The sequence below is a fragment of the Nannospalax galili genome, unplaced genomic scaffold (assembly GCF_000622305.1).
Source record: "Nannospalax galili isolate Female #2095 unplaced genomic scaffold, S.galili_v1.0 scaffold236, whole genome shotgun sequence".
Classification (NCBI taxonomy): Eukaryota; Metazoa; Chordata; class Mammalia; order Rodentia; family Spalacidae; genus Nannospalax; species Nannospalax galili.
The window spans coordinates 2,793,825-2,821,354 of NW_008338710.1; the positions used below are offsets into that span (position 1 = coordinate 2,793,825).

The 27,530-nt window shown below is 39.0% G+C and overlaps 1 protein-coding gene across 1 annotated transcript in view; it reads right to left on the reverse strand.

Annotated features, from left to right (window-relative positions):
• Positions 1-27,530, reverse strand: part of Rfc1 (replication factor C subunit 1) — a 91,778-nt gene that overhangs the window by 33,875 nt on the left and 30,373 nt on the right. The window contains exons 4-9 of the mRNA XM_008833232.3: positions 26,904-27,026; positions 13,577-13,809; positions 11,893-11,970; positions 7,609-7,686; positions 5,659-5,746; positions 2,658-2,932 (exon numbers count right to left, since the gene is read on the reverse strand). Coding sequence (XP_008831454.1) covers positions 2,658-2,932; positions 5,659-5,746; positions 7,609-7,686; positions 11,893-11,970; positions 13,577-13,809; positions 26,904-27,026 — 875 coding nt within the window. The remainder of the gene's footprint in view (positions 1-2,657; positions 2,933-5,658; positions 5,747-7,608; positions 7,687-11,892; positions 11,971-13,576; positions 13,810-26,903; positions 27,027-27,530) is intronic.

Consider the following 27,530-nt stretch of genomic DNA (forward strand, 5'->3'; position numbering starts at 1 on the left):
CAGAGACATGGGATGTGGCTAGGACATGTGTATTGGGGGGGGTGCCTTAGATAATTCTGATTTAAGAACTATTATAACACGGTGTCTCTTGATTTTTATAATTTCTAGTTATATTGGTTTTAACTTATGAGCAACCCCAAGTCTCTTTGTGGTTTTTTTGTTTGTTTGTTTGTTTGTTTTTGAGACAGGTCTCTCTGTATCCCCTGCTGGCCTGGAACTGGTTGTAGACCAGGCTGCCCTCACAAAAGATCATCCTGCCTCTGCCTTCTGGGTGCTGGGATTAAAGCTTGCACTACCACACTTACCACCCACCCTCCCCACATCTCTGAAAGTAGACAAAATATTACTTTGCACAAATGATACAACCAATAAAATAGTTAAGCTGCTTTTGTTATGAGTTAAATAAGTTATTGAAGCTGATCCTAGAATCCAACTCTACTTCTTGGCAAAGGTTTTCATATCTTCAAATAAGCATTCAAATGGGATTATCCAAATATAACTGCCTAGACCATATGCTCTGGGAAGCCATTTTCTAAACGAGCTTCACAAGACAGTCCAATATATACCAATATGGGAATGCGATTCATTTGTTACAATACTATTTTTTTCAATTCTGAAATATAAACAACCTACAAAACAATTCTGGACGGCTGAACAGACCTGTCTGTTTTGAGACAGGGTCTCACTATGTAGAAAAAGCTGGCCTTGTACTCTCAATCTGCCTGCCTCAGTTTCCCAAGTGCTAGATTACAGGTGCATATTACACCTGGCTTTAACTTGGAAGTACACTTATTTATTAGTGAGAATTATCTGACCAAGATCAACTGAATTTATGAATCTTTGATGTTCCCAAAACCACTTAAATACAAGTTCTGAATTATTTCTATTCCAACTTTGAAAAATAACAGTATCACTTTCTAAACTTTTATTTCCTCATTTCCCAAAAATAGACATCCTTTGTAAACTCCAAAACTCACTTAGTGTGCCTAAAGAAAAATATTCATCTACCAGTATTTAGTGAAGAAAAATCTTGGACCAAAAAGTTAATTGTTCCTCTAAGCATATTTATGAGCACTGCTCACAAACAAAAGCATTTCAAAATCATTACATTTCATGGTTCTGCACAAAAAAATAATGGTAATGAGCAGTTAAAAGAGGCACTATTCTGCCTTTTATCTGAGTGCCTAAGAGGCATGTAGGAATGGTGGTTTCTTATTATGAATCTAAAGTGCTTCCAAACTGGAGGTTCAAAAAAAGATCATTACTTTATAAAATATCTGAAAACAAAGAAAACTCTACCCTTGAGGTGCTGCGGATTAGACCTAAGACCCGATGTATACTTGGCAAATGCTCTACCACTGAGCTACATATCAAGCCTTTTAATAGTCTTTTATAACACTATTTAAAACTGAGACAAGGAACCCTAAATAGCCTGAAACAGGTTATGCAGACGAGGCTGGCCTTGAACTCATAGAGATTCACCTGCCTCTGCCTTCCAAGCACTAGGATTAAAGGTGTGTGCCACCATACCCAACTCCCCAGACCTTTTTATTACTTCTTTTGAGACAAGGCCCCACTAATTTGCCCAGCTCGTTCTGTAGCCCAAGTAGATTCTGACTTTGTGATTCTCCTGCCTCCATCTCTCAAGTGCCTGCGATTATAGGCCTATGCCACCAGTTTGGGGGACAGGGCACTTTTGAAAAACGTTGTTTCACCATTTTTTCTTCTGCAAAATTATTTCTTTATCTTAGCATTATTATAGAAGAAAAGGAATAAGTTCAGAACAAATCAAAATAACAATTACTGTAATAATAATACCTAAAACATATATAATATATATTACGTCCCAGGTACTGCTCTATAAGCAGGGTTTTTTTTTATTGGGGGGGGTTGTTTGGTTGGTTGGTTGTTTTTTGTCTTTTAGAGACAGGGTCTCCCTGTAGCCCCACCTGACCTGGAACTCATTATGTAGAGAGACTAGCCTTGAATTCACAGAGATCCACCTGCCTCTGCCTCCTGAGTGCTGGGATTAAAGGCATGTGCCACCACGCCCAGCTCTAAGTGGTTTTATAGACTAATCTTATTCTTACCTATTCCTATCCCTCTCTACAACTGGAGAAACCTAGGCATCAACAAGTAACTAGACCAGCATCACACATCTGCTCAGTAGCAGTTATGACTTGATGTTGGCTCCAGACGGCTTGGAGCCTCCAGGATACTCTTGTTACATTTGTGTTCAGAGAATGAGTTCAAGATTAGCTCTGCTACTTACTACCTGGCTAATCTTCGAAAATTCAAAGTCTTTCAGCCTATTTCTTCTTTACAACTTAAAAAATAAAAGTAAATGTCTCAAAGATTATTGTGAAGATTATGTGATGAAATATAGGAGTATAACAGACACAATAGCAACAAACTTTGGTTCATTTCACTATTTTAATAATGTATATTCTTTGACAATTTTAAGCGAGATAATGTCTTCTAGGAATCAAACCCAGGAATTCAAGAATACTGAGCAAACTCTACCACTGAGCTATACCCACAGCCCTCAAATGATACCTTACAAACCCATCATAAAGTAGGAAGTTGAAAATAAAAATTGAAAACAAACTCCTATCAACATATTTTCCTAATACACATACTTTCCATAAGCCTCCTACCTCTTTTTTAACTGGAGAACTTTTGGTTTTCTTAGGAGTTTTTTTCTCCTTCGGTTCAATGGCACTTTCTTTTCTTTTCGAGGCCACTGGCTCAGTTTCTTTGTTAGACCTCTCTTCTTTCGCTTTCATAAGTGCCAGCTTGGAACTGGCCTTTGGAGAAGAACACACTTGTACTTGATGAGCTGAAGATCTGGAATGCTGCTGAGATTCTTTTGAGCTTCCACACTTAGTTTGCTTATTAGGACTATAGATCTTTCTTTCATTTAAAAACTGTTCTGTTTTTACAAGGAAGAAAAGATTTTGATTGCTATTTGGAGAAAATGATACTCAGCATCAACATCTTTTTTCTTCAGTGATATGACCTAAGCAATACATGGTAATATACAGTGATTTTAAAACAGTAACACTGTAGTTCCTTAGCTTATACAACATATTTACTTTTTAAACTTAAATTTCACATAATATTTCTCTGTAATGAGTTCAAATTAAGAGAGCTTTCATTTCAAATATAAACTCCTCATTTCTTAATATAATATTATAAACACTGAAAGATATGGATTTAGCTGGGGATGTAGCACAGTGGTAAATTGTTTGCCTGCCATGCACAAGGCCCTAGGTTCAATACCCAGCAGTGTGAAAAGTGAAATAGAGACTTCATTCCACAGATATGGCCTAAATTATAGAGACAAAACTTACTGGAGTATGTAGCATAAAAATTCTATGTTTATAAAACAGCCAGAAAACTCAAAATCCCAATGTGTCAAGACCAAAAGGTATTGCATAAACAGCTGTACTTATAAGACAAAGAACACCTATTAGCCCTCCATAGCTATAGGTTCCACATTTAGGGATTCAGCCATCCATGAATAGAAAGCATTTTTGTTTGGTTTGTTTAGGTCTGGTTTTTAGTCTTTTTGAAACAGGGTCTCCCCCTGTATCCCCCAGATGGCCTGGAACTCGCTTTGTAGACCTTGAACTCACGGAGATCTGCCTACCTCTGCCTCCTGAGTGCTGGGATTAAAGGTGTGCACCACCATGCCCAGTTAGAAAGCATTTTTTAGCATGTGTCCAAACTATGTACGTTTTTCCTGATCATTATCCACTAAATAATTCAGAACAACTATTTACATAGCATTTATATTAAGTATTATAAGTAATCTAATGATTATTAGTATAAGAAAGGCAAGCTATACAAAGGTATAAATTATATGCAAATTATATGCCATTTTGCGTAAGGAACTTGAATGTCCATAGACTTGGACATCCACAGGCCTGCAGTCTCAGCTATTCAAAAGGCTGAGACAGGAAAATTGTAAGTTTAAAGCCTGGCTTAATGAACTCAAGGCCAGCCTAGTTAACTCAGTAGACTCTCTTAATTTAAAAAATAAAAAGGGCCAGCTATGGTGGCACACGTCTGTAGTCCCAGCACTTGGGGGGCAGAGACAGGCAGATCTCAATGAGTTCAAGGCCAGCCTGATCTACATAGTAAATTCCAGGAGAGCTGGGGCTTACAGGGAGACCCTGCTTCAAAAAGACCAAAAAATAAAAAAATAAAATAAGATAAGATAAAATAAATAAAATAAAATAAAATAAAATAAAATAAAATAAAGGTGGCATATGCCTTTAATCCCAGTACTTGGGAGGCAGAGACAGGCGGATCTCTGTGAATTTAAGGTCAGTCTGGTCTGCATAATGAGTTCCAGAGACCAGTCAGGGTCTCTATTGGGGAAAAAAAAGGGGGGGGGGAGGGATTTTAAACTTTAAAAAGCCAGGCAAAGTAGTATACACCTTTAATTCCAGAGTGAGGCAGATCACTGTGAGATAGAGGCCAGCCTGATCTATATACCGAATTCCAGGCCAGCTGGGGTTACAGGAGATCCTGTCTCAAAAAAAAAAAGGCTAGGAATTCAGCTCAATGATAGACAACAGTGGCATATACAAGGCTCTAGGTTCGATCCAGGGTACTCCAAAGGAAAAAGAAATAGATATAGCACAGGAGAGCTCTACTAGTAGATGGTTCATTATCAGGACCATTACAGAACAAGCTGCCCAAGACAAGAGAAGAGTTCCAGATGATCAGGACAGCTAGAAGTCAACTCTGTGGCACCATCTCTAAAATGAAAGACTCGAGGCATTTGTCTTCATAAACTGAAATCCACACAATGCAATATATCTAGAAATTAACAGCAAGTCAAGAGTACCATCTCACTTCTTTTTTAACTTTTTAAATTTATTTGTTTTTATTTGATATGTAAGAGTGTTAGTCCTAAATGTATATAAGTGCACCCATGTCACTCAACACCTGCAGATCAGAAGAGAGCATCAGATTCCCTGAAACTGGAATTACAGACAGTTATTAGCTACTATGTGGGTGCTGGGATTCAAACCCAGGTCTTCTGTAAGAGAAGCCAGTGCTCTTAACCACTGAGTCATTTCTCCAGTCCCTTAACACACTTCTTACAACAGTCAATGCAAATAGGCATTCTCTACCAAGCAGCATCCAAAGAGCTTTCAAAGGGCAGATGGTCCTTGACTCACAGTGGTTCAATTTACAATTTTAACTTCATAATGGTACAAAAGTAACATGTTTCTCTGAATAGCAGAGAAACAGCTGGTTTTGAGGTTTAATCTTACAGGATTAAGACTGCAAATCAGCTCTCCCTAGCTATTGGTCCCACTTTCATAGACTCAGTACCTTCTCAAGATGCTGGGCAACAGCTGTGAGATTCTCTATGGTGTGCTGTGCTGCTGAGCTGTGATATCCAAAAGACTGGTACATAAATGCAGCTTTCACTTAGGACATTTTTCAATTTACAACAAATTTTTTAGATATAATGACATCGTAAGTCTAGGCGCATCTTCACCTAGGTAAAACAAGCTCTAATAGTGCTCTGAAATAATGTCTACCAGACAATTATAGAATAAAATGTTTGAGTTATCAAGTATTCTCTTCTATAAAGACAGCTAAGGGCTTCATCTTATGTTCTTCTGCTAGCATTACCTTTATTGGGGCTTTTATATTTTTCTGCTTTACTTAAATCAGCTGGGACAGATGAAAACGTTTCTCCCTCTTCGGTGTCTTTTCGGACCTAAACAAATTTATAAAGTGTCAGATATAGTAAGTAACAGGAAAACTATCATCACAAGATCTGTTAGTAAAATTTTAAGTTTAAGGATTGCCTTCCAAACTACCAAGACACTACAATAAACTGTCATTGATTCATCCACAAAATTACCACAGGGGGTAAAAAAAAAATGCAGATTTTTTTTGAGACAGGGTTTTACTAGTCTGGAACTCACTATGTAGACCAGACTGGCCTCAAACTTACAGAGATCCACCTACCTCTGCCTCCTGAATACTGAGGTTAAGGGAGCGTACCACCACACCTAGTTCAAAGTATATTTATTAATTCATTTTACTGATAAGCAAACAGATGGAAGATTACAAAAATACATCAAAAAAAAACCCATCTCATTTCATCCCAACCTACTAAACTGGAAATGGAAGTCTTATTTCTGCTTCTTTTATGTCAACTCTCAAACTATGAGTATTATGCAATTGAAAACTAAAATCTAAACCAAAAATGAAAACAAACTAAAACCTAAAAGAAAAATAAGGGTAGCTCAGAGTGGTGACTCACACTCTATCCTCAGCACTCAGCAGGCTGAAGGCTAACCAGGAGGATTGCTACGAATGCAAAGCCAATCCAGGCTATATACTATCAGGCCATTCTGGGCATCATAGCAAAGACTGTCTCAAAAACATAAAACCAAAAAACAAAAGAGCGCATTCTCAAGAGGAAAAAAAAATTCCAACCTCTCCACTACTCCCTCAAATTCCATTTTATGAAGAGGCCACAAAATGTGGTGTGGGCCATAGTATTTAATAATTTTAAGAATGTGTTCACATGGAATAAGGCTTTTCAAATGACAAGGTCCCCATCAACCTTACTGTCTCATACCTTCTTGCTTAGGCTTGGCCATTTATAATACCTAAGAAGTATCTTTAAAGAAGTAGAATCTTTTTTCCTGTCAGATCAACCATGTTGATCTCACTTTCTCTAAGCCAGTTTGTCTGACATGCTGGGGGGTGGGGGTAGGGTGTAGAATCTTGCCCAGTGTGGTGGTGCACAGAGGCAGATTTGTCGTTTGTTTGTTTGTTTGTTTGTTTGTTTGTTTGTTTGTTTGAGACAGCGGTCCTGGAACTACCTCTGTACACCAAGCTGGCCTCGATCTCACAGAGGTTAACCTGCCTCTGCCTCCTACCCGACTCTGCCACCATGTCCAGCTTTGTTTTGTTTCTTAAAACCTTTTAGAAAGAATGAAATTTTTAATGAGTTTCTTTTTTTAAAAAAAAAAAAAATGTTTTTAGCTAGGTGTGGCAGCACATGCCTATAGTCCCAGCACTGAGAAGGCAAAGGCAGGATTTCTTGTGAATTTGAGGTCTGCCTGATTTATATAGCAAGTTCGGGGCCAGCCAGGGTTACGTAGTGAGACCCTGTCTCAAACAACAAAAACAAAATTTCTAAGTTAAATAAAAATATAAATTAAAACAATTTAGCTAGGGGATGGCTCAGTGGATAAAATGTCTACTATGCAAGTATAAGGACCTGAGTTTAGAGACCCAGCACCAAGGCAAAAGCCAGATGTGGCAGTGCATGCCTGTAACCCCAACACTGGGGTGGGCAGAGACAGGACGGTCCTAGAGGCTCACTGGTCAGTCGATCTAGAAGAAATGCTGAGCTCCAGGTTCCACTAAGATAGAAAACAATAAAGAAAAGACACCCTCTGGCCTATACACACACAAGAGGACACACAGATGCAAATACACAGATGGGGACACTGACACACAAACTAAATAATAAAATAATTTAGCTTCTTTCTGGAAGAGTTTTTATGGCTTTATCTCCAGAACTAGGAAAACAAACCCAACCCAACACAATAATCTCACTTTTTTGGTCTTTGGTTCTTCATCCAACATGGCTAATGTTCTGGCAAACTCTTCGTCTTCATGCAACTGCCTCTCCAGCTGTGAAAAGCATGAACACAGTGAGACCTTTTGTTCCTGAAAGCTTTTAAATGTGTGTAATTTGTATGCTTAGGAGAAACTAAAAGAACATTTCCTAGAAAGTAACAATAGCATTTTTGCACTGAACATTAACAATATCACAAGTTTCACTAAACCAACTTCTAGTCACGTAAGCACCAGATAAAACCAGCAAATTTTTTTTTTTTTTTTTTTTTTTGAGACAGGGTCTCCTTGTAGACCCAGCTGTCCTGGAACTCACTATGTAGACCAGGCTGGCCTTGAACTCACAAAGATCCGCCTGCCTCTGCCTCCCAAGTGCTGGGTGGGATTAAAGGTGTGTGCCACCATGCCCGGGCCAAAACCAGATTTTTAAAGAAACATTTCTTATAAAATCTGAAGTTATATTTTCTCTTCATTGTCTTAGTTCAACACTCACAGATCTCCTATATATATTTTAAACTCTGGAAAAATCTCTGAAATAAATTTCAACCTAATAGAAAAATAATCATTTGTGAGACACACAAGAAAATAAATATCAGAAATTATATTCTTTGTGCACAACAGCAAGCACACACAATGCCACCACCACTTTTTACCATCAAACTTCGATCAACACACATTCTAAGCACCCACAGTTGTAAAATGTTTGCACTTTTAGCAAAATGGAGCTCTTTCAGAAGAGAATGTTGAACAACAAAATATACTTCTCATTATAAATTAAATGATTAAATGTACCTGGTAACCCTAACTGCCCAGCCTCATATCAAACAAAACTCTCTTGTATTACTCAAACAAAGGAAAAAAGTCCTCAAAACTCCACCCAATCCAAAGGGAAGTTGAAAGTGGTCACAAGCTCAATGAAGACACAGTAAGAAAGTCTCTTCCTGATTATAAAATGAACTCCAGGGGCTCTGGAGAGATGGCTCAGCAGTTAAGAACACCGATTGTTCTTGCAGAAGGCCCAGGTTTAAATCCCAACACCCACATGGCAGCTAACAACTGTCCTAACTCCAGTTCCAGGGGTTCCAATAGCCTCTTCTGTCCTCCAAGGGCATGACACAGGTGCACTTACCTACATGCAGGCAATACTCGCATACACATAAAATAAAAATACTTAAAAAAAAAAAACAAACTACCAGGATGGGAAAGTAGCTCACCAGTAGAGAGCACCTGCTGAGCATGCGCAAGACCCTGGATTTCTTCCCCACTAGCAAAAGAATTTAAAGAAAAACAAGCATATGAACCTATGCTAAGCAGAGCTCTAAGCAGAGCACACTAATACACCTCTGGCTAGTATTTCTTTGCCATAACTGAACTACACATCTAACTGCTAAAATCAATGTGAATATCTTACTCATAGAAAGTGTTGCAAACTCTAAACTACTGGTAGTCTCTAAGTATTTCTGAACTCTACACCACTTTTCCAAAATTTCACACCATGTAGTATGTTTGTGATAAGGGAGATTATAGGTGGTTTGGAAGAAATAAAAAATAGGGGGTGGAAGAGGGGATGGAGATAGATATGATCAAGATACATTGTACATATGTAAGAAATTTTCAAAGAGTAAATTTTAAGATAATAAAAATATCAAGATCAGAAAAAAAAAAAGAAATAAGAATGAAAGAATGCCTCCATTTATTATTGGTGATTATGGAATGTAATCAAGAGTCCTGAATTTTAACTGAATGTTTAATGCAGCTGACTTGATAAGGCATTTGATAGACTGACTTGAGTATGAGATACTGGTCACATAATTATCAAATGAATAAACAAAGAGGTTAAAACTGGGGATGGGGGCTCTTAGACAATTAGGAAAGACATCACCAATTATTAACACCCTAAAAGTCCTTCATTAGATTAATAAATCACCCAAACAAGATCCTGAAAGAATGTGACAGAAATGGGAAAACAGGGGATTGTGGTACCCTTTGATTCTTTGGAAAGAACTAGGTAATTCTCTACTATTTGGAACACATAAGGAAAAGTTAGGTCACTAAGAATGACTTCACAGGTTGACCTAAGCAACAGGTACCACCTTGAGTCATCAAGATACCTATGTGGAGATAATGTAATTCAAAGTCATCAAAAAGACAGAAGACTGTTTTTAAAACAACGTATAATTGTTGTGTTAATAAACAAGACAACCACAACATTAGTTCTCTGTTCTGTGCAGAGACACTAGATAAGCACAATAAGCACTGTGAGATATAAACAGCCCAGGGCAGTAGAACTTGAAAGCTACACACAGAAGGCACTTAAATAGCAATTTCAATTAAACAGGCCAGGCGTGTTAGCACAGGCCTTTAATCCTAGGGTCTCCCTGTAGCCCTAGCTGTCCTGGAACTCACTACGTAGACCAGGCTGGCCTTGAACTCACAGAGATCCGTCTGCCTCTGGCCTCGCCAGTCCTGGGGTTAAAGGCGTGCACCACCATGCCAGGCTTTAACAAAACTTTTTAAAAAATTATTTCTGTGTGTGTCCAGGTATGGGTGTGTGGGCACACGTGAGGAGGCCAGAGAACAACTCTGTGGAGTTGGTTCTCTCCTTCCACCTTTACGTGGGTTCTTGAGATCAAACTCAGGTTGTCGGGCCTGCATGAATTTACCCACTGACCCATCCTGCCAGCACCCAAAACAGAACTCTTCTTTCTCTATGCCAACCTGCTCCACCTTCCATGTTCTGTGTTAGTGACAGTATCACCATTCACTCATCCCATTGCTCAGGTCACCTAATTCTCAATCTATCAACAACTCTAAGCTTTACCACCTCTCACCCTTTCTTCCACTTTCAACCTGATACAAACCAACATCTCCACCTACCACAACTCAACCGTCTCCAAGCTGGTCGGCTTTTGTGCATAGCCCACCATTGGGAAAGATATCATCAATTATCCTGTTAGCATTTCAGAAACCAGAGTGCTTTTCTTTAAAACCCACCAAATCATGTCACTTTATTAAGAACTCCCACAGCAGTCAGGTGCAGTAGTGCACACTTGTAGTCCCAGCACTCAGGAGGCAGAAGCAGGCAGATCTCTGTGAGATCAAGGCCAGCCTGGTCTACATTATGAGTGACAGGCCAGCTGGGGCTACAAGGAGAACCAGATGACAGAGAGAGAGAGAGAGAGAGAGAGAGAGAGAGAGAGAGAGAGAGAGAGAAACTCCAAGAGCTTTCTATCTCACAAAAACTAAAATCTGAAGTCCTGACAAAAGTCCTTTTCAAAGATATTAAAATCAAAGATCTATCTTCAGGATTTGCTGCTGGCCATCTCCAAATCATCTCACACACTTCTCCTTCTCACCCACTCCTCTCCAGCCACACTGTTCTTATAATAGAGCACCCTTCTACCCAAGGATGCTTACACTTGCTGTCCCCTACTTAGTGGGACCCTAAGCTGCCAGCATTTCTGCTTCATGGTTATCATTTCTTTTGCTGACACAATGCCACTTCCTTACACAGCCCAGAACTGTACTATACCTCCACTCCTCTCACACAGCCCAGAACTGTACTATACCTCCACTCCTCTCACACAGCCCAGAACTATACTATACCTCCACTCCTCTCACTGCACCTGACTACGTATTCTTCCTCTGTGTTTAATCTGCAATATTCTTAATGCCAAGAGCAATGCTAGGCACTCAGTAAGTGATCAATAAATCCTTGTTGGAAATGGGTTTACATCTCAAGAGAGAGAATTCTGAACTAGACGCACATATAGAAGTCATCAGTATATATATAATAAAGACAGAAAAGGCTGAGAGGGCCCATTGTGAAAGCAAAAGAGATAGGAGACAATGAAATTCTTTCAAATATACTAAAGAGCTTCCTATTTAAAGAACTGTAAATTTTAAATCTCTAAGTAAATAACCATTAGTCCCAACATATATTTCTTTCAGGAATTTATAATGCCATGTACTAGATTTTAACATATTTATGCATAATTTCCAATGAAACTAAATTCAAAATTAGACTAGAACAGCCTTGAGCCAGGCATAGTGGTGCAAAACTAGAATTCCAGCACTCAGGAAGCTGAGGTAGAAGAATTAGGAGTTTAAGGACAGTCTAGGCTATACTGAGTTCTAAGCCAGTCTTATACATATATATAGCAAGACCCTATCTCAAAAGTAAAAAATTGAACTAGACAATCTTGTTTGTCTGACTAAAATAAATACCAAGTTATTAATGATAACTAAGTGGGGTGGCAATACCTCTTCATCTTCATCAAGCTGCAACTGCTTGGCAATGGCTTCATCATTTAATCTGGAATCCTCTGCTTTTTGAGAAGGCTATATTTCAAAGAAGAGCAAGATAAACATAAATCAAGTTAAAAATAAAACTTTCTCTTTTTAAAAATATTTTATTTTTTATTTTTATTTTATGTGTATGCATGTATTGTCTGCATGTAGGTAAATGCACCCATGACCTCCACAAAGGACAGAAGAGGCTGCTGGATCTCCTGGAACTGGAGTTACGAACTGTTGTTAGCTGCCATATGGGTGCTGGGATTCAAACCTGGGTCTTCTGCAAGAACATCCAGTGTTCTTAACAACTGAGCCATCTCTCCAGCCAAACACTTTTTCTTAACAAGCAAATTAAACACATTTATCTAGGTCTATAAGAAATAGTCACAATTCACAGCAGCCAGAAAGTCAAGTTTATGGCTATTCTAACGATACCAATTTCTTAATGAGTAAATATCCTATAGATAAATGGTTCTCATTTTGTTCTACTGACATGTTCCTCCCTCCCCACCCTACTCCCCCAAAAAACTGCAGGCTTTTGGCTTGGGAAGTAGTCTATAGCACTGGCAAATCAGGACTCACCATCCTATGGAGGCATTATTCACATCAGCACGTACCACATGGCAGTTTGTACTGATATGTAACTTTTACTGTGCTTATCTGTATATCTGTTTCCTAAATGGCCAGCAAAAGATGGCTCCAGTATCAAACTAGAGAAGATCAAAAGTACAACATGGGTACACTCTATTTAAAAGGATGTGTTAATGATCTCATTTGGGAATAAATTATTCAATTTAATTTAAATTCTAAGAATTATGTTTTTTTTTCTTATGGTCTAGATAATGCTTTCTTGCTTTCAAATGTATATAGATACATACACATACACACACACACACACACACACACACACACACACACACCACACACATACACACACATATTTATATTCTAGTTTCCTTATCCTCTAAACTGGGGCAATACATTTTATCCATAATCATAGGAAAATAATTTTCATTATTGTTTATGCATTTGTAATATCACAATTTCTACCCATTAATATCAATGACTAGGTATCAGTCCCAAACTTTCTTCTGTTTTTGTTGTTGTTTTTTAGACAGGGTCTCCCTATAGCCCCAGCTGGCCTGGAACTCACTATGCAGACCAGGCTGGCCTCAATCCCACAGAGATCCACCTGCTTCTGCCTCCTGAGTGCTGGGATTAAAGGTGTGCGCTATCATGCCTGGCAATTCCAAATATTTTCAAGATTTATTTTTATTTTTACTTATGTGTATGTATGATGTATGTGTGTCCATGTGAGTGTATGCCAGGTACCCATGGAGACAAGAAGAGGGCATCAGATGCCCTGGAGCTGAAGTTACAGGCAGTCTTGAGCCCCGACATGAGTACTGCAGACTGAACTTGGGTCCTCTGGAAGAGCAGCAAACGCTCTTAACTGCCGAGTCATCTCTCCAGCCTCCTTCCCCCACCTCAAACATACTTTCTGCTGTTGTTTTGATAGAGTTTCATTACTTAGCCTGGACTGACCTCAAACTCATGATCTTGCTGCCTCATCCTCCCAAGTGTTGGCATTTCAGGTGTGCACCACCATGCCAGGAATCCGCACAAGCTTGCTTGCGTGGAGAATGCTCACCTCTTTTCTTCTACTTGCCACCATCTTCTTCCCAGATCTTTGGACACTTCCAGTTCCAAAATAATCAAGCACTGATGTTGGTGTAAGTTTTATTGGTGATAAAGGTTTATTCTTAGTTCTAGTGCTTTCTTCATTCCTTTTCATGCTTGATGCTTCAAGGTGACTATTTGTAGATACTCCATTCTCTTTTGGTTTGGAGGTTGCTTTTTTATACACAAAGTCATCATCTTCATCTTAAATAGAATATAACCAAATAAGGTTTTCATTTATTTATTTTTTTGAAACAGGGTCTTCCTATAGTCACAGTCACTCCCTGTGGGGACCTAGGCCTTGATCTGACAGAGATCTGCCCCCTCTGCCTCCTGAGAGCTGGGACTAAAGGTGTGTGCCACCACACCCAGCTCCAAATAATTTTTGATAAAGCATCAATCCTAATTATAAAAAAAAATATTTCTACTAGCTTTATAAAAAAAATATGTAAGAGCTTAGAATGCTAATTATTTTTTTCTTCCTATCTCCTGAGTTTAACAGTCACTCCTATGTCTACAAGTGCCAGGCCAATGGCTACACAAATTTATAGGTTGCCCATTATATAACCAGGCACTGAGGATACAGCAGTGAATACTCCTGATCTTAGGTAACAAGCTGGGAAGAGACCCAAACCCTGACTTCACGAAACTTGTACTTGACGAGAAACAGATACAAATTATTTTTTTTTCAAGCTGTCTGTACTATGAAGAAAAGGTAAAACAAGAGAACTAAAGACTGATTAGAAAGAATGCCTGAGGTCCTAGGTTCAATTGCCCTCACCCCCCCATCAAAAAAAGGGGAGTGACTAGGGGCTAGAGTGTAGTGAAAGAATACTTACCTACCACATATATGAGATCCTAGGTTCTCAGCACCACAAAGGGGCAAAAAAAGAAAAGGAAAATGTCCAAAAAAAATTTTAAGTGAAAGATGCTTTTAAATAATAGCCATCAGGAAAGCCTCTTCTTGGGGAAGTCACACTCAGAGTCTTATGAGTGCTAGTTAATTATTACTCCACCACTCAGCTACACATCCTTTGATTTTTTTCGAAACAGTATACACAGCTCAGGCTGGCCTTGAACTTCCTTCATAGCCCAGGCTGGCCTCCAACTCTCAAACTTCCCTGCCTCACCCATGTGCTGAGATTAGAGGCATGTGTGTACCACTACACCAGCCTATGGAAAGTCTCTTTGATAAGCAACATTTGCACAGAGTCCTGAGATGAAGAAGATACCTCCAGCCAGAATGCTCAGACAGCCAGTTATGGTAGCCCACGCCATTAATCCTACAACTGGGGAAGCAGAGGCAGACAGATCTTTATGAGATTAAAGCCAGTCTGGTCTACATAGCAAGTTCCAGGCCAGCTCAGGCTACATAGGGAGAGCCTGTCTCAAAATAGAAAAACAAAAATAAAACGTTTTGCGATGTCTAGGTTTTTTGTTTGTTTGTTTGTTTGTTTGTTTTTTGTCTTTTTGAGACAGGGTCTCCCTGTAGCCCCAGCTGTCCTGGAACTCATTAGGTAGACCAGGCTGGCCTTGAACTCACAGAGATCTGCCTGCCTCTGCCTCCCAAGTGCTGGGATTAAAGGCGGGCAGGCGCCACCACGCCCAGCTGTTGTTTCTTTGTGTTTTGTTTGTTTTTACTTTTTTTTTTTTTTTAAACTTACTTATGGGGGAATGAGTGTTCTACTGTGTGCATGTGGAGGTCAGTTGGTTCTCTCCTTCCACATATGGGTTCCTGAGGATCCAATTCAGGTCACCATGTTTGGCAGCAGGCCCTTTAACTGCTAAGCTATCTCACCAACCCTGTTTGTTCTGTTTGTGAGACAAGGTCTGGCAATGCAGCTAAAGCAAGCCTGTAACTCACAAACTTCCTGCTCCACCCTCATGGGTACTAGAAATACAGGAGCGTGGCACCTCATCCAACTCAAAACTTCTGGTTTATACACATTCTAGACAAGGCTTAAATGACAGAAACTCAAACAACATACCTCAAGGGGGACTCAATGAAATTGTGTTTGCTTTAATGATTCATAAGAGAAAAGACTTCAAATTTGATCTAACCAAATAAATCCAACTTTATATAAAAAAAGAAGCCAGGCAATGGTGGTTCATACCAATAATGCCAGAATTCTGCAGACTGAGGCAGAAGAGCTACAAATTAAGGCCATGGCACCTGGGTTGTGTGGTAAAATCCAGGCTAGCTTAGGATACAGAACAAGAACCTATTAAAAAAAACAAGAAAACAAGAACCTATTAAAAAAAAAAAAAAAAAAAGTAAAATAAAATCTAATCATCTAATGAAGATCAGATCATCATTGGGATGGGAAAATTTGCTTTGCTTTCTAGTTATATTCAACTGAAACTCTGTGAAAAATCACACAATGCATAGCTCTTACAGGTATCTACCTGATACCTGATTATAAATGTAAAAGGTAACCCATCCTTTAAAGCAGGTAGGTAGTCTCTGACAGTGCCCATACCATTCATTTCAAGCTCGTTTTCTCTAATAACCTATAGTACCCACATTCACATGGCATATACTCACACAGAGATATACACATAAATTTAAATTTTTAATAAATAGATATGCTAAATACCTATCAGTATGCTCAACCATGCAATGAAATTCTATGTAGCTATAAAAAAAAATGAAATGTATATCTACATTTATTAATAGATATTCATGCTTATAAATGATAAAAGCAGATGACATAATAGCATGATATAATAGTTATCTGTACATATATATATGCTAGCTGATTTTGTCAATTTGATTAGATTTTTAAATGCATAGGGGAGCTGGGAAATGGCTCAGTGGTTAAGAGTGTTTGCTGTACAACCATTAGGACCTGAGTTCAAATCCCAGCATCTACAAGCCAGGTGTGGTGTATAACCCCAGGACAATGGGGATAGAGACATGAGAATTACTGAGGCTTGCTGGCTGCCAGAGTAGCCAAAAATTGCAAGCTCTAAATCCAAGAGATCTTGCCTCAAAGGAATACGACAGAGAGTGCCAGAGGAGCCATCCAACACCCTTGCCTAGCTTCTTCACATGCATAGGTGTGCACATCCTAACGGGAGTACACACACACCACATACACACACGCGCGCGCGCGCGCGCACACTCACACACACACACACACACACACACACACACATGCAAATTGGAAAATTGGAAAAGCAATATCTAGGCTTACTTCTTGGTGTGTCTATAAGGGTATCCTCAGAGATAATTAAATCCTGAAAGCTCAGACATAAGGAATGGATCAATCTCTTAGTGACTCCATACATTACGGGGAGGTGGTAAGAGGAGGAAGGAGGTCACTGGGAGTGTGTCTGGGGCCACATCTTGCTCTAGCTTCTTCCTTATGCCCTTCATTTCTTTTTTCTTTCTAAATATTTTATTTATTATTTTTATTTTATGTGTATGAGTGTATTGCCAGCATGTATGTGAGTGTACCCGTGTCTTGCAATGCCACAGAGGTCAGAAGACGGCTTTGGATTCCCCTGGAACTGGAGTTAAGGGTGGTTCATAGCCACCATGTGGGTGCTGAGAATCAAACCTGGGTCCTCTGCAAGAGCAGTCAGTGCTCTTAACCGCTGAGCCATCTCTCCAGCCCCCTTTATGCCTTTTTCTATTTCTTGTCCTCCACACACACTTGCTATCATGATCTTCTGCCTCATAACAGGCCTACAGCCATGCACAGAACCCCCAGAAGCCAGGAGCCAAAACAGTAATTTCTCCTTCAAGTTGTTTCTGTCAGGTACTTAGTTACAATGATATGAAAAGTAACTAATACAATGTAGCATAACTTTGAAATTTCACATTAAAAAGTTTTAGACAAAGCAGTATAGGACATTAACATCTTCTGTCTCTACCTAGAGGAATAAGGTAACTTTCATGTTATCCTCCAATCTCTTTCTCCTACATACCACACCTCTCTTTCATTTAGTCTTCATCTAATGTTTCATAGCACACTGACTACATCTGGTAACCTTGGCTTCTGGCTCCCTTGCCTTTGTTTCTCCTTTCTGCCCTGTTCTGCTTACTTCTGTCCATTGTTTATCAGCATTTCTGGTCACTGTCACTCGTCTCAGACTTCATGTATTTTTAAACAATAATGATTACCAGTATTGAGCACTTTACTACATACAAAGCACTATACAATCCTTAGCTAACTAGCCCAACCTTTTAATATAATACACAAAACACACACACACACACACACACACACACACACACACACACACGTTTTCCCAATTTCTTTTTTTTGGTCTTTTTGAGACAGGGTCTCCCTGTAGCTCTAGCTGCCCTGGAACTATGTAGACCAGGCTGGCCTTGAACTTACAGAAACCTACCTGCCTCTGCCTCCCTAGTGCTGGGATTAAAGGTGTGTGCTGCCATACCCAGCCATTTTCCTGATTTCTAACAAACACACAGACAGGGTTTAAACACACACTTCCATGGTTATTTCCATGTAATCCTCTCTGGTTAGTAAAGAGTAATATTGTACTTTTCAGGAAAGTTTTCCTTTTTTAAGCCAAAATACTTCACCTGTGAATTCCACCTATTTCCTCTTAACCCATCCTTTGAACAGAAGTAAAAAAGTTTACCTACTTTTCCACATTCAACATCTGAAGTTCACCCCATTTCTTCCTTAGCTGCTCAACTTATCTGTAAGCCTGTTTTAAAAGTGTCCAGTATAGCACCTAAGCAGGCAAATATATCTGACAAAATGGAGGATTCCACATTTATCCATAATTAAATTTGGTATATTATAGAGTTTAAACGTTCCCCACACATTCATATATCCAAGGCCTGGCATCCAATGGGGTTGTATTCAGAGGTGAGTCCTTAGGGAGGTGAGTGATCAAGAAAGCTGAAATCTAACAAACAGATGAATTCATTGATGGATTCATTGCTTAATGGGCTATTCTGAGGTGGTAGAAACTTCAGGAGATAAAGAGAGTTGAAAGAAGTAGGTACTGGAGACATGACCTTGAGGGATAAATTTTGTCCCCAGCTTCTCAAGGCCTCTCTCCCTTTTTGCTTCCCAGCCACCTCTAAGTGAGCAGCTTTGTTCTACCACATGCTCCTACCATGGTGATCTGCCTTGTCAACAGCCTATGTGGTGGTATGAATGAGCAATGTTCCCCATAGGCTCAAATCTCAATAATTGGTCCTCAGTTGGTGGCAGTGCTTGGAGAGGCTTGGGAGGTGGCCTTAAAGGAAGAGGTACAGCCTTGCCCCACTCCCAGTTCTCCCTCTCTGCTTTGTGTTTGTAGATCTTTCAGCCTCCTGCTCCAAACACCACCCCAATATTATAGACCATTAGCCAAAATAAACTTTCTTCCAGTCACTTTTGGTCATGGTATTTTAACACAGCAACAAAATGTAACTGACACAGACCATAAACAAAGGAGCCAAGTAACCATGGACAGAAGCCTCTGAAACAATGAGCCAAATAAAACCTTTCTTCCTGTAAAAGTTGATTTTCTAAAGAACTTTGTTGCAGTGATGGAAATCTAACTACCACAGAGCCCTTATCTGAAGATGCCCTGTTATCTTGACTTGATGAAACCAGAAAACCTCAAGCACAATCCTACTGTCTCTACACCATGACTTCCAAACTGGTTGTCTTAAAGCTCCTTTAGCCTTTAGTATTTTAAAGGCTACCTCAATATACTATGGAGAAAGAAGGCCAGTATGGTCAGGTAGAATGGTGCACACCTGCAAAAGGCTGAGGCAGGAGTATTTAAAGTGAGTTCTAGGCCAGCTGGGGCTACACAGTAAGACAAATACACAACAAAAAAGAATCCAAGGACACACCTTGCTTCCTGCAAAGACACAATAATTTAACATGTTTTATTGTGACCATCCCTATGTAAAATAGATGATCTTCCATCCTACACAAAGTCAAGAGAGAAAACATTCTTCCTCTTGAGATATACTCTGGTTTTCTAACAAGCTTAAATTCCTTTCTATCTTTAGAAGCCAAAGGCAAACTATGTTCTCTTCTCCCCAGAAACTTGTAATAAAATACTGATAAATAGATCTCAGTCAGATTTCTGAGAACTATTTGAAAATCACAGGCAATTGAACACTTTAAATTTCTCTCCAGGATATTTGTCTCCTTGTAAAATGCCATTTATTTTTATTTATACACAATATAATCTCTAATGTGGCAACAACTAGCATTTTCCAACACAGAGCAGAGGAATTGCCTGGGAGAGGAGATTGTTTTGCCACTCTGAGTTAGATGTGTTCATTTTTTTTACAGGGATAAAGAAAGAAAATAATGTGAAGGTCTGTAACAAAAATCTATTTACAAGCCAAGAAGGAAAAAAAAAATCTAATTCTGGAGTGCCGACTAGTGAGGGTTTGGCCTTTGTAAATGGATCTTCCCTAATGCTGTGATACTTTCCTTCAATCTGGAACACATCAAAATCAAATTAATGGGGAGCTCTCATTACAAAGATTAAAAATAATTTACTTAGCAACAAGTAAAAATCTAAACAGAAAACTTTGTGTTTAGAGCCCTTATACATGCATCAAGTACTACTTCAAAATTTTCTTGATGGGGACTGAAGAGATGGCTCAGCGGTTAAGAACACTGACTGTTGCAGAAGACCCAGGTTCAAATCCCAGCACCCACATGGCAACTAACAACTGTCCGTAACTCCAGTTCTAGGGGATCCGACAGCCTCCTCCACGGGCATTACACAACACGGGTGCACTTACCTACACTCAGGCAATACACGCATACACATAAAATAAAATAAAATTTTTTAAAAATGTTATGTTACTAGGCAGTCTTAGTGGTACACAACTTTAACTTGGGCATTCAGGAGGCAGAAGCAGGCTAATCTCTGTGAGTTCAAGAATAGCCTGGTCTAGGTAGCGAGTTCTAAGCTATCCAGGGCTACACAGTGAGACCCTGTCCCATTTAATATTTTATTATTTTTATTTTATGTGTATGAGTGTAGTGCTTGCATGTATGTGAGTGCACCCATGTTGTACAATGCTGCAGAGATCAGAAGAGGGCTTCAGATTTCCCTGGAACTGGAGTTAAGGACAGTTCGTAGCTGCCATATGGGTACTGGGAATTGAACCCGGGTCCTCTGCAAGAGCAGTCAGCGCCCTTAACCACTGGGCCATCTCTCCAGCCCCAGCCCTGTCTTATTTAAAAAAAAAAAAAAATCTAAATTCTTTATCCTTAAAAATGCTAAACTTCCATAGTTTCTTTTGTATAAAATCCTAGTGCACAATGTATTGAGTCTCAACAAATATAATCAAATACAGTAATAATTCTTAGTTTCCTCTCATTTCAGGGAAATTCTCTACCTCACCCATTCCACATTTCTCTAGCAACACCTGTTAAGAAGCTCTTGAACATATATAGAATTATACCTGTTTCTTTCATACCAAAACTCTAAAATTTAGCAGAGAATATTACCCAAACCCCAATAATATTTTCTATTTCCCCAAGTCACAGGTCCCTAATATTACACTAACCTGTAATACACAACACATCCTCACTTTCCCCCAATTAACACCCACCAAACAGCTTCACGAATACTGCCTCCAGATTTATATTAAAATTGTCAGTAACAAAGAATTCTAAAAATAAGAAAAAAACTCGAACTTTTTCAAACAGCCTCTAGTGAAACTACATAATAAAATATCACCTCTGCAAACAAAACTCAAGGCCTCTCACTTCATTAAACAGCTAAAAGGAAATACATTTACCCAGTACAACAAGCATCTGGGGTTTTGCCAACTGAGAACACTTACTAGTCAATGGTTAGCTGTGAAGACAATTATAAGAATTTTTTTCTATGCCTATAACTTGGGAAATTAATGGAGGTAAACATTTTAAAAATCAATAAATGTGAGAAGATTTAATCAAAGTGATGATGAAAATATGTCTTGAGGCTTAACAGTAAGACTAACTGTACGAAAATATAATTAAAGATGCCTGACATGCCCAGAATTTCTTCAATCCTTTTCACACTGTTTAGAAAGCACTATGCAACAGAAATAAAATATAGGCCAAATAAGTAATTTTAAATTTTCTTGTAGCCACATTTTTCAAATGAGTAAAGACTAGAAATGAAGTTCAACAACAGAGCACTTATCTAGCTCAAAGCTGAGTTCAATCCCAGCACCTCAAAGAAAAAGTTTAAAACAAATTAATTTTAACCTTTTTTTTTTTTTTTTGAGACAGCATCTCCCTGTAGCCCCAGCTGGTCTGGAACTTACTATGTAGACTAGGCTGGTCTCAAAGCCATAGAGATTCACCTGCCTCTGCCCCCCAAGTACCAGAATTACAGGCATGTGCCACTATGCCCAGTTAACTTTTTTTTTTTTTTGTCTTTTTGAGACAGGGTCTCCCTGTAGCCCCACTAGGCCTGGAACTCACTATGTAGACCAGGTTGGCCTTGAACTCACAGAGATCCCCCTTAACATTTTATTTAACCAAATCATTTCAATGTGTGGTTAACACAAAAAAATTAGAAAATAGTTTACCTAGGCCTGGTGTGGTGCTGCACGTTTTTAATCCCAGCACTCAGGAGGCAGAGGCAGGCAGATCTCTGTGAGTTCGAGGCCAGCCTGGTCTACACAGTGAGTTCCAGGACAGCTGGGGATACAGAGAGACCCTGTCTCAAAAAGACCAAAACTAAAAAGTTTGCCTTTATTTTGTGTAAAGTCATTGATGTTTTTAGGATGCTAAATTGTATATACTTAAGATACACAACAGAATGTTAAGGAGTACATGCAAGCAGCAAAATGATTACTATAGTAAAGCAAATTAACTCATCCATCACCTCACAGGGTGTGACCCATTTTATTTGTGTGTTTGTTTTTGTAGCAAGAGTAGCTAAAATCCACTCATTTAGCAGAAATCCCAATTACATTAAAATTATATTACCTAAAGTCCTCCACACATTAGAATACTAGACCTAGTCATCACACATACCTGCCACTTTATAACCTCTTACCAACACATCCCCATTTCCTCTCTCCACCCCACTCCTGGTGCCAGTTTTAGTTTCTCTGGATATCTTACCTTTGTGTGTCTGTGTGTGCGTATGTGTGTGTGTGTGTGTGTGTGTAATTCCATGTGTAAGTGATATCATACAGCATTTTTCTTGCTATATTTCTGGTTTATTTTACTTACTATAATGTCCTCTAGACACATTCATGTATGGCAAGTGACAGATAACCTTCCTCCAAAAATAAAAATCTGAATATTCTAATGTGTGTGTATATATATATATATTGTGCATATACAATTTCTTTATGCTCTCATTCCTGGTTGGATATTCAGTTATTTCCATATCTTGTCTATTATGGAGAATTCTGCAATGGACACAGGAATGCAGATATCTTTAAAAATGGTGATTTGGGATTTATATTCAAAAGAGTGATTACTGGGTCATATGATAGGAATATTTTTAATATTTCTATTACATACATTATTTAATATTTATAATTAACATTTCTACATCATTCCCACTTCCCTTTTCTCCACATGCTTGACAAATTTGTTATTTGACCTTTTTTTTTTTTGGCCTTTTTGAGACAGGACCTCCCTGTAGCCTCAGCTGTCCTGGAACTCACTGTGTAGACTAGCCTGGCCTCAAACTCACAGAGATCTGCCTAACTCTGCCTCCTGAGTGCTGTTATTTGACTTTTCAATAAAGGTCATCTTACTGGGTGTGAAATATTTTGTAGTTATTTTGATTTGCATTTCCCTAATGAAGTTTGTTGGGCACTTTTACATATCTGGTGATTTAAGATTTTATTTTATTTTTAATTGTGTGTGTGTGTGTGTGTGTGTGTGTGTGTGTGTGTCTGTGGATAAAGCTGCTCTTAGAGGGCTGAAGAGGGTGTTGGTTGTCCCTGGAGATGGAGTTAGAGCAGCTGTGAGCTTCCCAACATGGTACTAACATGGTACTGGTATCCGAGCTCAGATCCTCTGCAAGAGCAGCGCATGCTCTGCGCCACTAAGCCATCATCTCTCCAGCCCTTATCTGGTGACTACTTTTTGAGATGGTTTTATATAAACTAGACTGGCCTCAAACTCAATATGTAACCAAAGATAACCCTAAACTCCTGATCCTCCTGTAAGATTAGAGATATTCACTACCCTCTGTTGACCATTTCTGTGTACTCTTTGGAGAAGGATCTAATAAGGGTCCTTTGCCCATCTTTTATTGGTTAGTTTCTGTTTCAGTAGTAGGTTGAATGAGGGTTTTGTTTTGTTTTTTCAGACAGGGTCTCCCTGTAAGCCCTCAGCTGCTCTGGAACTTGCTACACATACTAGGCTGTCCTGGATCTCACAGAGTCCACCTGCCTCTGCCTCCTGTGCTGGAACTAAAAGCATGTGTCACCATGCCCAGCCTAATGAATTTTTAATAAATTTTAGATATCAATCCCTATCAGGAATGTGTCTTACAAAATATTTTTCCCAATCCATAGGTCTTGTTTCATTTTGTTTATTACTTCCTTACAACATTCACATTTCAAGTGCTCAAGAGCCACGTGTAGTTCCATAATGAACTATGTACATCCATCCATAACTAAAATGAGTTAAATACTGTTTCTGCATTTCTAAAACACGGTAACATAGCAAAATGCCTTGAGAGATAACAGTTTTACATGAGTCAAACTATAAGAATAACAGCTGGTATTAATAGAGCATTTGTGACAGACCCTATTTTAAATGCTTTTCAAGCATTATCTCATTTGATTTTTAGATACTGATAACAACCTAGTTTATATTTAAGGAAACTAAAACATAGGGACAATAAAGATTTAACCCAGGTTATGCTCTTAAACTCTATGCTATGCGGCAAGAAATATGACAGTAGTTTGGGATGTAATTCAGTTGGTAGAGTACTTGCCAAGTATGCAGAAGGTCCTGGGTTCAATCCCCAGAACTGAGCTAAATAGGGCGTGATAGTGCATACCTATAATCTCAGCAGTGGGGAGATGGAGGAAGTAGAATCAGAAAGTCAAGGTCATTTTTAGCTACAGAGAGAACCCACAGACTGCTACATTAGATTCAGTCTCCAAAAAAGATTAGAATTAGTTTCTACATTTCTTAATGAAAATAGACTATAATACAAAACATCAGTGTAAATGGGTGTGATAGTTAATATGAATTGTCAACTTAAAGAGACCTAAAATCACCTGGGAGACAGGCCTCTGGGCATGCCTGTGGGGGCTATCTTACAGAGGTGAACTGAGGTGGAAGACCTAGCCACTGTGGGCAGGACTACTCCCAGGGCAAGTGATCCTGGCAGCCTCAAAAGGAGAAAGTAAAGCTGAGCACAAGCACTTTTTGCTCTGCTTCCTGACTGTGGACACAATGAGACCAGCTGCTTTCAAGCTCCTGTTACTGTAACTTCCCCTCCATAAAAGACTAACCTCCAACGGTGAACCAAAATAAGTCCTTTTCTCCCTTATGTTGTCAGATGTTTTATCACAGCAACAGAAAAGTAACTAAGATAACAAGCACAATGTACCCCAAAATTTTTAAATTTTAGCTAAAGCGAGGACAATGCTTATCCTTTTATATATGTGCGTGTATGTGTGTGTGTGTGTGTGTGTGTGTGTGTGTGTGCGTGCGTGCGCGCGCGCGCGCATGCGTGCATGCCATGAGCAGAATGGAACAGAGTCAGATGTGGTAGCACAAACCTGTAACCCCAGCACTTGGGAAGCTGAGAGAAGAGGATTGCTGTGAATTTAAGACCAGCCAGGGCAGACCCTCACTCAAAAAACCAAAAAGACAAGAAAAGATTCATTGACTATAAAAATTTCAAACTACTGAACATCTCTTCGGAAAATTGCATTTAAAATTCTGGTAGTTAAATAAGCGGACTCACATTAAAAAAAATCTGTGATCAGAGCCTAAACTGTCTGAGCCTACTGTGTACTTGAACTCAGAAGATAAGGACAGCCTTGATCCACAGTTGAAGGCCATGACCATCTGGCACTGATTTTCAGGATGTCATTGGAAAGCCTGATCACACCACCTTGGATTACATAACAAACCATCACTGTACTGTTTTCTCACACTGAAAACTTCACAAAGGTAGCCAGATCTAAAAGGGAACTCTTAAATAGTTAATTTGTATAAAGTGCCTGAGCAGATATTTAGCAACAGAGCAAAAAGGTTAAAAGTGCCAATCTGTCTCTGTTATAAGAAACACATCAACCTACCAAAAATGCCCCAAAACCTATGGTTCTTTTTGTCCTTTGATCAATTTAAACAACTTCAACAAGTGTCTCAACCAAGTTCCTCCATGGGCTTTTTTTATTTTGTATTTATTTATTTATTATTTATTTTCCTTTTGACTATCAGCTAGTACATGTGTCGGGTACTGCATCTGGCCTTTACATACCCACTTTTCCACATTATTGTGATTATGGTTAACAATGCTAGAATCAAAATGGCTTCCCATTTACCAGCCAAGTTTTTTCCTAGGATGATAACTCTAGAGACCCTCACATAAGAAAATACTTACCTATGGTTTTGTTTGTTTGTCTGTTTGCATGGTCACATGGGCAAACACTTTGCCCCTGAGCTATGTCCCCAGGCTTTAGAATACTATGATACAGTTATTTGTACCATAAGATCTTAAGATTAGTACAGATATTAAATACCTTGATCACTCTTAAAACATACAAAGCAGAATAACTTTTAAAACAGAACATTTTCATGAAATCAACGCTAAAATCTTCAGTATCACTACTAAAGAACAGAGTTCAAGTTCTGTGCTAATTATAAATCACAAGTATGAATAAGCACTATATACACTGAAACATGTAAAATATAAAACTAACATAAAAAGTAGTTATAGCTGGGCATGATGGTACATGCATAATTTAATCCCAGCACTTGGGAGAGATCTCTCTAAGGATCTCTGTGAGTTCAAGGCCAGCCTGGTCTACATAATGAGTTCCAGGCCAGCTGGGGCTACAGGGAGACCTTGTCTCAAAAAAAAAAAGAAAAGAAAAAAAAAAAATCACTAATATTCTACGATACAACTAAAGTTAAAAATTCAACATATATGATGCAATATATAACACTTTTTAAAAGCTCCCCTAGGGTTAGGGATGTAGTGGTATTTACTTGGCATGAGGTACTAGGTTCAATCCTCAGCACAATAAAAACACTGTGACTGGCCCTTTAACTCACAGAAAGTGCCAAAGATGATTACATCTTCCTCTGATGATACACACGATTCAACAAAGTCAAGAAAATGAAAACATTCAGTACCCTTACCTGTCTCAGATATGTATGTAACAGGGTCCTTCTGTGAAATTTTCCCAGGTTTAGAAGACAATGACAATTTTTCTGATGACTTTTTAGCATGTTTTACCTGTATTGTCTCCTCTGATTCTGAATCTGTGAGAGAAAAATAAAAACTTTAAACAGAAATATTATAGTGTGACTTTTTTTTTTTTTTTTTTTTTTTTTTTTTTTCTAGTCTTCTTGAGACAGGGTCTCCCTGTAGCCCCAGCTGTCCTGGAACTCACTATGTAAATCAGGCTGGCCTTGAACTCACAGAGATCTGCCTGCTTCTGCTTCCCAAGTGCTGGGACTACAGGTGTGCACCACCACGCCAGGCTCAAAGAATTTTTTTTTTTTTTTTCTAGTCTTCTTGAGACAGGGTCTCCCTGTAGCCCCAGCTGTCCTGGAACTCACTATGTAGACCAGGCTGGCCTTGAACTCATAGAGATTCTCCTGCCTCTGCCCCGAGTGCTGGGATTAAAGGTGTGCGCCACCACGCCAGGGTTTAAAATATTTTTTGAAATTTTATTTATTTTCATTTTATGTGTACGAATGTTTTGCCTACATGTATACATGTGCACCACATGCATGCCTTGTGCCTTTGAAGGCCAGAAAATG